The sequence below is a fragment of the Benincasa hispida genome, chromosome 6 (assembly GCF_027475165.1).
Source record: "Benincasa hispida cultivar pf3 chromosome 6, pf3_genome.v1.1, whole genome shotgun sequence".
NCBI classification, from domain to species: Eukaryota; Viridiplantae; Streptophyta; class Magnoliopsida; order Cucurbitales; family Cucurbitaceae; genus Benincasa; species Benincasa hispida.
This window is the reverse complement of record NC_143483.1, coordinates 48,889,747-48,904,076: the sequence shown is the minus strand read 5'-3', so window position 1 is coordinate 48,904,076 and position 14,330 is coordinate 48,889,747. Positions and strand designations below refer to the sequence as shown.

The 14,330-nt window shown below is 38.8% G+C and overlaps 1 protein-coding gene and 1 long non-coding RNA gene across 2 annotated transcripts; both read left to right on the top strand.

Moving 5' to 3' along the window:
• Window positions 1-366: 366 nt before the first annotated feature.
• LOC150035734 (uncharacterized) lies at window positions 367-1,166 on the top strand. The gene is made up of 2 exons (XR_016530332.1): window positions 367-504; window positions 620-1,166. It is a non-coding gene; the product is annotated as an uncharacterized LOC150035734 (long non-coding RNA).
• Window positions 1,167-9,566: 8,400 nt separating this feature from the next.
• LOC150035733 (uncharacterized) lies at window positions 9,567-13,014 on the top strand. The gene is given in 2 exon segments (XM_090314413.1): window positions 9,567-10,163; window positions 10,166-13,014. Coding segments are annotated over 2 exon segments (2,907 nt in total). The 5' UTR covers window positions 9,567-10,105.
• Window positions 13,015-14,330: the final 1,316 nt, after the last annotated feature.

The following is a 14,330-nucleotide window of genomic DNA, read 5'->3' as shown; positions in this document are numbered from 1 at the left end:
AAACGAAATGAGTTTATAATGAATTTTAATACCAAGTCCGTGTTTGGATTGAGTGTTTTGGGTTCGGTTTGTAATACCAAACTCATTTCCTTCCACAGTTTTCAATCCAACCCTGTCTTCACTGTTCTCACACTTCATGATCCCATCCGTTCCATCCTCGTTTATCTACTTATTCCAACATCTCCTTAGTTTTTCAGTAATCCTAATTATATTCCACCCTCTCAATCAATCCCTGAGGGTCTATTCAGTTCTACCCCCAGTTGAGTGAGTGTGCTGCCGAACTTATTGATCTTAAAACTTGCGAGTGTCTTGAAGAGCCACAAATGCGTGGCGATGGTCAAGGCATTTCCTGAGAGGAATTCTTGCCAATAGACCAGACGAGGATGAATGCGTTCTAAGTCTGGATCTTTTTCAGAGTTGTGGTTGGGATTCCAAATGGCCAGGGGGAGCCCTCCTGTTTAGGAAGCTACAGGTCTGAGACTCTGACGGCAATGACTGATTTTTGTAAGTGTTCTTTTATTTTTTTTTTAAAAAAACCTAGATGTGGTTAATTGTATGACTTTGATTGGTTTTACAGGTTTGAAACAAGAGAAAGTGATTCGTCTTGTTGTCTTTGCAGGAAGGGCTCCTATTCCACCAAGAATGCTTTGTCCTGCTTTTGACAATCATAGAATCCACAGTGATTTCAGAACAAACAAATATGGTTTAGGCATTGGAGACAGAGAAAATTGAAGGAGCAGCAGAAGAGACAATGATGGAGAAGAAATGAAAGAAGAGGTAATTGGGGAGACAGGTAATGAGAGTTATAATTAAGGAATCTGAATGAATGAGTAAAAATAATTGCAGGATCAGGCAAAGATTGCAAAAACTAAACCGCTAAGTATTGTATGGTACAGAAGAATTGAAGTTAGATACGTAGTTTAGGTGTTGGGGGTTCACAGTGAAGCAGAAGGTGAGATTTGTGGAAGACAAATGTTAGTGGAGAGTGGAGAGTGAAGAGTGTTTCTCAACAACCGACATGGAAGGATTCTCAGAAAATGAGAAAGATTTTAGTATGCAAAATTGCCCCAAAACAAGCTATATATCATATGACATTGCCATTGTCATTGCCATTGTCGTTGCATAATGAGTAATGAAAAGCTGTAGACAGGCAGGTAACTTCACCCTTTGTCTTGGGTGTAGGGTGCATTTTTGGTCACCTCATTTAAGTTTCTAATAGTAAACCAACCAAGTTTTCCACAAATAAAATAATGATGATAACAATGATAATAAAGAGGATGATGAAAAGATGAAAAACAGATCAGAGAGTCTAATTTGGGTCGGATGGCTAGCTTGAAGTATATCCTCAATCAATGGGTTAGAGTTTTGAATCTTTCAATTTTATATGTCGTTCAACTTACCGAAAAAAAAAAAAAAAGTAGCTACAAATATAGCAATTAGGCCTAAAGTATTGATAAATATGGCACATTGTGAAAAAATTTGTAGATATAGCAAAATTTAGATTTAACTTTCAGATTCTATTCACAGTAAATTTGGCTATAATTTCTAAAAGTTCTAAAAAGAAAAAAACCTTGAGCTAGATTAGATTCTGGCTTTACTATGTCAATGACTTGGAGGCATAAATCTAAATGGGCTGCCCATTTAATTCAACTTGAGGTAGGGGGCAAACCCAAAAGTATGGAAGCTGGTAGCATTAATTAAAGCCCATTTATAATAAATAACAAAATAAGGGGAAAATTTTTAAAATATATCACATCTTTAAAATATTTGTAAATATAGAAGTGTTAGATCTATTAACTTTTGTATTTTTCTTTTCTAATTTTCAGTTTTGCCCTCTCGACTTGTCTTCTTGCACACTTCTTCCATTTCTTTTTTTTTAATTTTCTTTTGTTTCTCCGGTTTTCTACTTCTTCTCTTTCTTTTATTTTTATTTTTTCATTTTCTTTCCTTTCTCCGACTTTTGCTTCTTCCCTTTCTTTTTTTAATTATTTATTTTCTTTCATTTCTCACGTTTTTGCTTTTTCTCTCTTTTTTTTTTCCATAAGAATTATAAGGTCAAGTTTCGTATCGACTTGAAAGTACCAAATTCATAAGTGACTTAAAACCAACAAGCCAATAATCAAGTTTGATTATTGTAACGAAACATTAAATATAAATAGTAAATGAAAATGTATTTGAAAGAAACTATTTTTTTTAGTCCTCAAATTTACACCATTTTTAGAAATATTTCTTAAAAGTTTGAAATAAGAAAAGAGAATAGTTATTAAACAAGTTTATTTCTCAAAAAAAATGAAAAATGAGAACATTATCAAATAGGCCAATAACTTTTTTTTCCCTTTTTATAGGATAGTATGAAGTCTATCAGTAATGAAATTGGAAAAATGACATAGATGACCAAAATAAAGGGCATAAATTGAAATATTTGTGTATTGATAATATCAATTATTATTGATATTAGTGATAGAATTTAGATAGATATCAGTCATATTCATATATTAGTAATATTGAATATAGGTGGATATCAGTGGTAGAAGTCTATTAGTGATAAAAGTCTATTATTGATAATCATGATAAAAAATTTTCAATAATAACCATTGATAGCTTTGAGTGTTAATATTTTAAATTTGATCATCACTAATAAAAGTCTATCAGTGGTAGCCACTAATGATGATTTTTTTTTTTTTTTTTTACCGTTAATAGCTACCTATAGAAGTCCATCATTGATAGCCAACTTAGTGAATTTAATAATAAATTTGAATCTCGAACTAAAGTGCAAGTGGAATGTCTAGAAGTTATCACTAATAGTATGTTATAAGTGAATGAAGCTATTCACGATAGCATGTATTTGATGGTAAAAAGAAATGACAGAAGTTATCTCTGATAGCATGTTATCAATGATAACTATCACCAATAACTACGATATAAGTGATATCAGTGGTATTGATGATAGAACTTACACGATATCCATATATCAATGATATCAATGATATAAAATTCACTTTCATTTGATGAAAGTCTATAATTAATAGCCACTACTAAAAGCTATCGGTGATAGCCACTGATAGAAACTATCAATGATAGCCACAACTATAAGTGATATCCGTATATCAGTAATATGATTTAGGTATATATCAATTAAATGAATGATATTAATGATATAGGTGATATGACTTAAGTAAATATCAGAGATAGTCACTTATAGACCTCTCATTGATAGACTTCTATCACTTATAGCTTTAATATTAATTTTTGAAAGATGATAGTCTCATTTCAAAAGTTGATAACTACTTATAAAACTCTATCACTGATATCTATTGATAACCTTAGATATTAATATTTCAAGTTTGATTTCAATTGATCAAAGTGTATCAATGATAGCCATTGATAACTAATAACAAATTGAAATGTGATATTTCAAGTGTTACTATTTCAATGTTGTATTATTATTTATCAAATTGAAAGCTATCATAGATAGTAGCTATCATTTATAGCAACTAATAACAACTATCAGTGGCTATCACTTATAAATGCTATCAGTGATAGTTTTCAATTTGAGAAAATCGGTGAAAGAAGTGCAAAATGGTGGGTTGTGTGTGGGCTTTTTAGTTATTTACCTATATAGCTATCACTGATAGCTTTTATAGGGATATTTGGCGCTAATTTTGTGTCATATCCCTAATATTTTTATTTTTGTTTTACACGTTTAATTGTTTTGGGTGTGATTGTTATTTGTACAACCAGATTAATTAAGGTATCATTTGGAAATTTAGCAAAAGCACATTTTTTTCCTTAGCCAAAGGTCTCTTGTGCACGGGACGATTACTTTAAAAAAAAAAAAAAATCCTAAAATGCCTCACTATATTTAATTTTATATAATTAAATATTGATATTCAAAGATCTGGAGTTTTTTAATCTAGAAAATAAGATCTCACCTCTTTTTCAAAATCTCATATCTTGCTCTTTTTTGCACATAGCCCTCCCTTCCAATTGTCTCCCTCATTTGGAAGTAGACATGTCCATGGGGCGGGACGAGGTCAGGTATGACATTTTCCATTCTCGTGAAATTCCTCACGGGGATCGGGGAGAGGATTTTCCATGGAAAATTCACGGAGATTGGTTCTCCGTGGGAAATTTTTCCTCGTTCCTTTTTTTTTGGTAAAAAGTCAATTAATTTAAATCAATGTGAGCAAATTTTAATTAAATAATTAACTTTATCACTAAATTGTTTATTATTGTTAGTTTTATATGATAATTTGAATTTAAAGATAAATTACTCAAATTTTGGCCTAAAAAAACTAATTAATTTTTTTAGTAATAAGAAATAAATATAAATCAAATTATTCACATATATAACGTAAATTTAAACATTCAATTTAAACATATTCATGATATTTCCCAATAAATAATCAAATTCGAAATTTAAATGTAATATTTATATAATAATAATAACATAATACTAGATAACTATACCAAATAAATAATCAAATTTGAAATTTAAATATAATATTTATATAAATTTTTAAACTCACGGGATTTTTTTCCCTACTCCCTCCCCATTTTCCGCCTAATCGGGAAATCCTCGCCCCAATCGGGGCAGAAACTCGGCCCGTCTCCGTGAAAAAATTGGACTATCTCTATTTGGGGATTTTTTTTTGAAATAATGTTTTTTTTAATAAATAATGACAAAAATAAGGTTGGGGGAAAGTATTTACAAAAAATAGGTATTTTGGGAAAGTATTGACAAAACTATTGTAGTGGAATCGTATACCTGGTACACGATTACCATGTGGCATACTTGTGTACCCAGTATACGAGTACCATTTAATCCAGTCAGCTGACCACATAAGCTGACTGGTTGATCGGTCAAGCGAACTCGTGTACCTGGTACACGATTCGCTTATAATTTTTTTTCTTTTTTTTTTTTAAAGTTAATTGTTAAACTTAATTATATAACTTAATTCCTTTATTATTGCTTATAATTTTTTTTAATTGTTAAACTTAATTCTTTCATTATTAAACTTAATTATATATTTAATCTACAATGAAAACATTTTGCACTAAATTAAAAAAAAAAATACCATGATATTAAAGAATATTTACAATTAGTTCTTTAATTTACAATTTGAAAATGATACAATGTGGGATTTAAAAACGACCCCCTGGCTCTTACTCCTCATGAGGGTTGTCTTCGTATCCCTCTAAATTAGGTTCACCCCGTTGTCGCTGTCGTCTACGACGAATACGTTTTCGATCGATGTCAGTAACATTGAGTCGTCTTGTTTGTTGAATAATACCTTCTACGTTGACCAATGTTTGCTGACACATTGAACCCAATTCTGGTAAATTGTTTTGCACTGAATATTATTGAACATCGCCAATAAAATTATTTTGTACAAAAAAAAAATTAAATAATATTCATATTATATATATGGAAAATGTCTGATTTTAAATCTCTTACCATGTAGTAATAGTAAGCACTGTCAGGTGAGATAAATTGCCTCGTGATCGAATTGTACCAGGAAAAGTAGTCGTCTAATATAGTTGGCCCATTTGTTAATTCTCCCTGTGCACAACGATCACGTCGTCCATGCCAATAGGATAAATATTCCGCATAGATTTGACGCCAGTCTTGGTCGTGCTTACCTCTTAAATCGATCTGGTGTAGTGCTGGGAGTGTATAGGACAACGAATGTATCGTTTGTCGCATACCGATTTGTCTCAGCACACGATATGGATGATGCCACTCTACTATATGGAAGCATATAAGAGGGCTAACAGTCAACCAGATGTCTTCACCATCATGACAATAATTAGGTAAGGATGACCAAATCTGTGTGTATGACGTCCAAATAACTTGACAAAAAAAAAAAAAATAAGTATACATATAAAATGTTTTAAATATTCATTTATATACATATTTACTACCTGATTGTGCGTCAACATCTCGAATATTTTTCTGTACACGAGCAACATATTTGCTGACTGTTCAGAGGCAGCTAATACACCACTCCATCTAAAATTATAAAAAATACAATTAATTTATATTCTTACATAAAATGATAATGAAATAAATAGATGATCTGGGACCTGTAGTTGGACTTATGGTGCTATAATTGGAAATCGATTATAAGCCCATACTTGTAATAGTATCAGTGGCCCCGCTATTTCCAACGCTTGTGCATTGGAAGTCCGACAAAGTTCTCTGTACAACATGCAAGACATGCACCACCCTATGAGTACGTACCAGCGTGCTCGAAATCAGATAATAATGGGAGGAACATAAGATGCACTAGAGTATTTGACTTGTCGGCAAATAAAAATCCTCCAATAAGCAGGATGTATGCTCGTGTGTACCTACGTACGCTGATCTTGTCGGCATCGGGAGGTAATTCAGGAAACTGGGAAGCCAACTAAGGGATACTAAATCTTGATCCATTCAGATCTTCTGGAATGCCTAAAAGCTTTTCACAAACGTTCTTCTAGTCATACTGTAGTGAGCCTGTCAATGGTTGTCTGTCCACTCATAACCCAAATTGTATGGCAACATCCTGCAGCGTAATCGTACATTCCCCATAGGGCAGGTGAAATGTGTGGGTCTCTGGTCTCCAGCGCTAAACTAGAGCAGTAATCAGGTGCCAATCAAGCTGGATGAAACCAATCTGTGCAACCCCAAGAAAACCTGCCTCCTGAACATATGGAATAATGCGGTGATCGAAATGGATAGTATGTTGTGCAGCCGCCTCCCTCCTCCGACAACTCAACACTATAGTGGAAGAACTATCCCATACTGTCTGTGAACGATGCGTGTTTTGTTGGTACAATTGTACAGGATTAGAAGGACCAGGCTCCATTACCTAAAAAGTTCAAATTATATTACATAATAGAATCCATGACATAAAAGATACATAAAAAGTACATAAAAAAATACAATTACATAAATTCGTTATAAATACATAAAGAATATAAATACATGAAAGATACAAGTAAAAAAAAAAATACACCTAATGACTCGAAGACGATGAAGCACCCAGTGTATGGTGTGGACAAGTGCGTCTGTTATGTCCTTCTCTTTTACAAATTGTACATCGTACTTTTTGGCTTGCTTCTCTCCAATCCATTTCATTATGAATGCACGTACTTTTTGGCCGACCTTGTTCTCTGAGTAAGTCTGCATTTGGACGAACTTCTGTAAATGATAATTCTGGTCAATAATCTGGGTGTTAAATTGGATGGAAGCGGCATTTATAACAACGCTTGAAATTGGACAATTTGTAGCATTCATATGCATGTAATTACAAACTGCAATTACATGAGAGCATGGAATCATAAATGATTGCCACTTATTGCAAGAACATGTCCCTTCTTTCAAGTTTAAAACTTGGGTGTGTTGTCCTTTGTAGGGAGAAATCATACTTATGCCAGTTTGTACTTCGAAAGTTTGACTTTCCCTATCAATGGATGTCACCATATGTGCCGATGCTCGTTTTTCCCACCTCTTCAGTTTCTTTGGGGCATATTCTGTATATATGTCCTCATGATCGAGTGCTTCACCGATTTCTTGTCTCTGGTGTTCAAAATACAATATTGTGCGATAGAATGTTAGCCTAATCAAATAAGTAATTGGTAACATTCTAGTACCTTTGAAAACGTCGTTCATGCATTCAGCTGCATTACTGGTCATCCACCCATAACGGTACCCACCGTCATGTGACTGTGTCCATTTTTTCAAGTCAATGTCTGAAAAAAATTCAAGACATTCAGGGTGCAATTGTTTCAATTCTTTCATGCACCGAATGAACTTACGCCTTTGGTGTTGATTTCCGGCCTTAAACACCAAATTTTTTAGTTGATTCGATTTGTATTTTGTATTGAAATTACTGGCAATATGGTGAAGACAATATCGGTGGTACGCGCTGGGTTCATTCCAACCAATTTCTTCATTATTAATTGCATCAAGAATGCCCTTATGTCTGTCAGAAATTAAGCAAATATCCTCTATTTGGGTAACATATTCACACAATGCCCATAAAAACCATGACCAATGGGACGAATTCTCACATTCTACGATAGCAAAAGAAGGAGAAATATATGTCCGTTTGCATCAATAGATAAGGCTGTCAATAATTTCCCCTTCCGTAGAGATGAGTTTCATCAATCTGGATTAATGGCCTACAATGGTTGAACCCTTCCCTTGCAGGACCAAAAGACCAAAAAACTCGTCCAAAAATAGTCGTACCTGGCACATCAAAGGGAAGGAAAAATCAATCTGTTCGTGTTCCTGGATTGTAATGATCAATAGCACTCAGCCAATACGGAAGCTCCGAATATGATTTATCCCAATCGCCAAACACAACAATTAGATTTTTCTCTTGGTTTGCCACACCCGTCTATAATTGACATTATAGCCATATTGTTTTTTAATGGCTTCTTGAAGTAGGGCCACAGGTACTCCAAGATCAGCTCTAATCAAATTTTGAATTTCGATACTCATGAAATTTAAATCCAACTGTGAATGATCCTATGTCAATTTTGAAAACAAACATGAGTGTTCTCAAGTTTTGTGATTTTGAACATCCCATGAGTTTTGTGCCTACATGCCCGTAGCCTCCAAGCACAACCATCACTCCATGATTTATATTTAACATACAAAGCTGTAAATCTTCTTTGGTATTAAACAACATTCCTTTTTGTATTAAACTACCGTTATCTACTCCTACATTCATTTCTTCCAAAGTAGACCCTAGTTCACACGTTGAATTTGTCATTTCCCAATCTATTTGGGTGAACATTTCCGACGGTACCAACTCAAGATCATGTCCACCACTTCTAAATTTAACATATAAGATCTAAATAATATATATTTAAATCAGACAAAATCTAAGACTTATAAATTATATATTTAAATCAACCCAAACAAATAAACAAATATAAGATCTAAGATTTAAAATCTACAAACATATACATATAAGATCAGCCCAACAAATAGATATAAGATTTCTAAGTTTAAATCAATCCAAACAAATAAAAAAAAAATGTAAGATCAACCCAAAAACATACATAAACTAAATCAGTCCAAAAACATACATAAACTAAATCAATCCAAAAACATACATAAACTAAATCAGTCCAAAAACATACATAAACTATACATAAACTAAGTTTAAAATAAACTCAGCCCAAAAATATGCAAAAACATACATATAAATACAGATCAGCCCAACTAGAGAAAGAAATATACCACAAAAACGAGCAAAAATCGGCAGCCAAAAAGGTATGAAAATCAAGCAACATGACCGCTACAATAGAGGATTCGGTGAGGAAAATCAATGAGATTTTGGAAAGTAGAAAGCAAAATAGAAGAAGAAATCGAAAGCAAAAATCGGCGAGAGGAAGAAATCGTTGGTCTCAGTGAGGAAGAAGAAGTGGCGGTCTTGGTAAGGAAGAAGAAGGGGTGTTTCGGTGAGGAAGAAGAAGGGGCGGGCGGGGCTTTTAATGCGAGGAAGTCGTGTACCGGTACACGATTCCCTCAGTCAAACCTGCATAACTGCCACGCGTGCCAGGTGTAACGGTCATGCTTGTCCAGGGCCTGTTGCCCATGGCCGCATGCCCAATCCAACCCCTTTCTAGCTTACTTTCACATCCTGTATTGTATTAGTGTAGTTAGCTTGCTTTCTTTACATTTTCATTGTAAGTGACCACTCGCCCTTTTGCATATGCAAGGGCGCCAGTTGGCTTTTTGTTCAGAATGCACTATATGGGGATAAGACTAACCATCATTTCCTCATACCCGGAGTAGTACTCTATAAAGCCGTTGTTGTTGCTTATTGCTTTCTAGTCTACTACAATCTTTCTTTCTTTATTCACACTCACAAATCTTCTTACGAAAACCTTTTCTCCAAACCCGTTTTCTAAAACCGTTTTCCCTAAAACGGGGGTGGAGGTTGCAAGAGGCACTCGGTGTGCCATCGGCAGTCCGTAATCGAGTTGGCTGGCTTGTTCGTGAGCGGGAACAAGTGCCGCACAATCGCTAAGAGAAGCTTCCGAAAGAGCGATTGTGACAGTTGGTATCAGAGCCAGGTTGGCTTATAGAGAGAGATCAGTGATCATGTCGGCGACGAAGAACCTGAACAAGTCCCATGTGGACAGATTGGTAGAGATGGAAGAAAAATGCTCTACCTGAGAGAGGTCCCAGATAATGTTCGTTTCCTTGAGACTCGGCTACAAGAAGTTGCCGAGAAAGCCGATGGAATTGATGCGGTGGTAGGCCGCCTAGACGGATTACCCGTCAGAGAATTGATGATGAGGGTAGAGACCCTCGAGACCAAGACAGTACGGTCCGGCAGCTTTGAACGAGGCGATAGCTCCTCGGGCTCTGTTGCCCACATAGAGGAGCGTGTCGAAGAGCTGGACAGCTCCCAAAAAGCAATACTTCAGATGGTAACTGACTTATCTGAAGACTTTCGATCGGCCCTGGATGTCGTCAGAGCCGAGATAGCGGATGTGAGTGCTAGAGTGAATCTCACCATCCGAGCGGTAGGGAACCAAGCCCCACCTGGGGGAGCAATGGCAGTGAGCCGAATAAAAATCCCAGAACCGAAACCCTTCTGTGGGGTGCGAGAAGCGAAAGCCCTGGAAAATTTTATCTTCGACCTTGAGCAATACTTCAAGGCGACGAACACAGTGACTGAAGAGTCGAAAGTCACAATAGCAACGATGCATCTAGTTGAAGATGCGAAATTGTGGTGGAGATCACGATTTACAGACATACAGGAAGGACGCTGCACTATTGATACTTGGGATAGATTGAAACAAGAACTTCGTTCGCAGTTCTTCCCTGAAAATGTCGAGATCTTGGCTCGACGAAAACTTCGAGAGCTAAAGCAAACAGGTAACATCAGGGACTATGTAAAACAGTTTGCAGGACTTATGTTAGACATACGAGATATGTCTGAAAAAGACAAGGTCTTTTGCTTTGTGGAAGGGCTGAAACCGTGGGCAAAATCAAAACTATATGAACAGAGAGTACAGGATCTCCCCTCTGCCTACGCGGCAGCTGAACGGCTGTACGACCTTAGCACTGACTCGCAAGATGTGAGGAAACAATCAACTTTCTCCAATGGGGGAAACAGAAACAGCCGTTCTAGTCCTCCCCGACCTGGGGGAGGAGACAAGAACACAGGGGGGGACCGTAAATCATCCCAACCGAGATCAGGAAACAACTGGCGGGGGCCGCCACAACAGCATAACAATTACAATCGCCCCCTATCTTGTTTCATATGTAGAGGGCCACACAGGGCGGGCGAATGTCCAAATCGAACTGCGTTCAATGCTTTTCAAGCCACATTGGCCTCTACCTCCGAAGACAAGGCTGAACTGGAGGAGACGGTAAACGAGCCAGTGGCAGAAATTGAGAATCCCAGGATGGGGGCATTGAAATTCCTATCTGCACTTCAGAAGAATATGGGAAAGGCGACGGAGCCACTAGAGAAAGGTCTCATGTATGTGGACGCTTGGGTCAACCAAAGATCGGCCAAGACCACGATGGTTGACTCTGGGGCTACCCATAACTTCATGGCTGAAAGGGAAGCTCGCCGCCTGAACTTGAATTGGGAAAGAGATGCAGGGAAGATGAAAGCTGTGAATTCCGCAGCCCTACCAATTACGGGGATAACGAAGAGAACTCCAGTGAAGTTAGGAGATTGGAAGGGCTTCGTTGACTTCGTAATTGTCAAGATGGATGATTTCGACGTGGTACTGGGAATGGAATTTCTGCTTGAACATAAAGTCATACCAATGCCCCTTGCCAAATGCTTAGTCATTACCGAATCTACACCGACCGTAGTCCAAGCCAGTATCAAGCAGCCAAATGGGGTGAGAATGATCTCAGCCCTCCAATTGAAGAGGGGCCTGGCCCACGACGAACCCACGTTCATGGCCATCCCGATAGAATCAGTTGAGTCCACTGAAGAGGAGATCCCCCAAGACGTTCTATTTGTCTTGGAAGAGTATCGGGACGTCATGCCGAAAAGCCTGCCCAAGTCCTTACCCCCACGAAGGGGGATTGACCATGAGATTGAGTTGTTGCCAGGGGCAAAGCCGCCTGCCAAGAATGCATATCGGATGGCCCCGCCAGAATTGGCTGAGCTTCGGAAACAGTTAGACGAGTTGTTAGAAGCAGGATTTATTAGACCGGCAAAGGCTCCTTATGGAGCCCCAGTACTGTTCCAGAAGAAGAAGGATGGGAGCCTCCGGTTGTGCATCGACTATCGGGCCTTGAATAAGCTCACAGTCCGCAACAAATATCCCCTTCCTATCATCACTGACTTATTTGATCAGCTTCACGGTGCTAAGTATTTCTCGAAGCTGGACCTACGGTCTGGATATTATCAGGTTCGAATTGCTGAAGGAGACGAACCCAAGACGACCTGTGTCACGAGATATGGAGCCTTCGAATTCCTCGTGATGCCCTTTGGCCTCACCAATGCTCCAGCAACGTTCTGTACCCTAATGAACCAAGTGTTTCACGAATACCTCGACAAATTCGTCGTAGTATATCTTGATGACATTGTGGTCTATAGTGCCTCGTTGGAGGACCATCGGCGTCACCTCCAACTAGTCTTTGAAAAGCTGAGGAGAAATCAGTTGTATGTAAAGAGAGAGAAGTGCTCCTTTGCCCAAGAGCGCATAAATTTCCTCGGCCACGTGATTGAGTGTGGTCGGATTGGTATGGAAGAGGGCAAGGTGGCCGCAATTAGAGACTGGAGGGTACCATCATCCGTGACCGAACTACGATCCTTCCTCGGACTAGCCAACTACTATAGGCGGTTCGTAGAAGGATTCTCGAGAAGAACAGGGCCGTTAACCGAACTGTTGAAGAAGGATAGCCAATGGAGCTGGACTCCTGAATGTCAAGCCGCCTTTGAGGGCTTGAAGAAAGTGATGCTTCTGACTTCGCGTTGGGCGGTGTTCTCCTCCAAGACGGACACCCCATCGCGTATGAGAGTAGAAAACTAAATGATGCAGAACGGAGGTATGCCGCCTCCGAGAAAGAGATGTTAGCGGTAGTTCACTGCTTGAGGGCCTGGAGACAGTATCTCTTGGGGGCCAAGTTCGTGGTCAAGACCGACAATAACTCCATTTGTCACTTCTTCAACCAACCGAAGTTGTCGTCCAAACAGGCACGGTGGCAGGAATGTCTAGCGGAGTTCGACTTCCAATTCGAACATAGACCGGGGAAGAGCAACCAAGCGGCTGACGCTCTTAGCCGAAAGAGCGAACATGCGGCCCTGTGCATGTTCGCCCGCCTACAAGCAAGTACGTTGAGTGCAACAGTACGAGAAACTGTCAAAACTCACTTGACAAATGATACAGCAGCGCAGGCCATCTTACAGTTGGCCAGGGAGGGGAAGACACGCCAGTTTTGGGTGGAAGATGATCTACTATACACCAAAGGCAATCGCCTCTACATCCCCAGATCCGGGGAGTTACGAAGGTCACTGATGAAGGAGTGTCACGACACACCGTGGGCAGGACATAATGGTTGGCAGAGGACTTATGCCCTTCTGAAGCAAGGCTACTATTGGCCAAGTCTTCGAGACGATGTCATGCAATTTACCAAGACTTGCCTTGTCTGCCAACAAGATAAGGTTGAAAGGGCGAAATTAGCGGGTCTGCTGGAACCCCTACCTGTGCCCTCTAGACCGTGGGAGAGTGTGTCTCTCGACTTCATCACCCATTTGCCCAAGGTGGGAGAGTTTGAATCGGTCCTTGTTATCATCGACCGGTTCTCGAAATATGCCACGTTCGTCCCAACGCCGAAAATGTGCACAGCCGTGATGACTGCTCAGTTGTTCTTCAAACACATCGTGAAATTATGGGGTGTCCCCATGAGCATTGTTAGCGATCGGGACGGAAGATTCACTGGGACATTCTGGACAGAATTGTTCAGAATATTGGGATCATCACTGAATATCTCCTCTAGCTATCATCCCCAAACCGATGGACAGACGGAACGCTTCAACAGTATGCTCGAGGAATATCTGCGTCACTTTATCGACGCTAGGCAGAAGAACTGGGTCCAGTTGTTAGATGTGGCTCAGTTCAGCTTCAATAGCCAGCAGAGTTCCGCGACCGGAAAAACACCCTTCGAAGTCGTGTGCGGCAGACAGCCACTCATGCCACACTTGGTGGACCACCCTTATGCAGGCAAAAGTCCTCAGGCACATAACTTCACTAAAGAGTGGAGCGAAACCTCTGAGATCGCTCGCGCCTACCTAGAAAGAGCATCGAAGAGGATGAAGAAGTGGGCTGATAAGAAGCGGAGGGCCCTT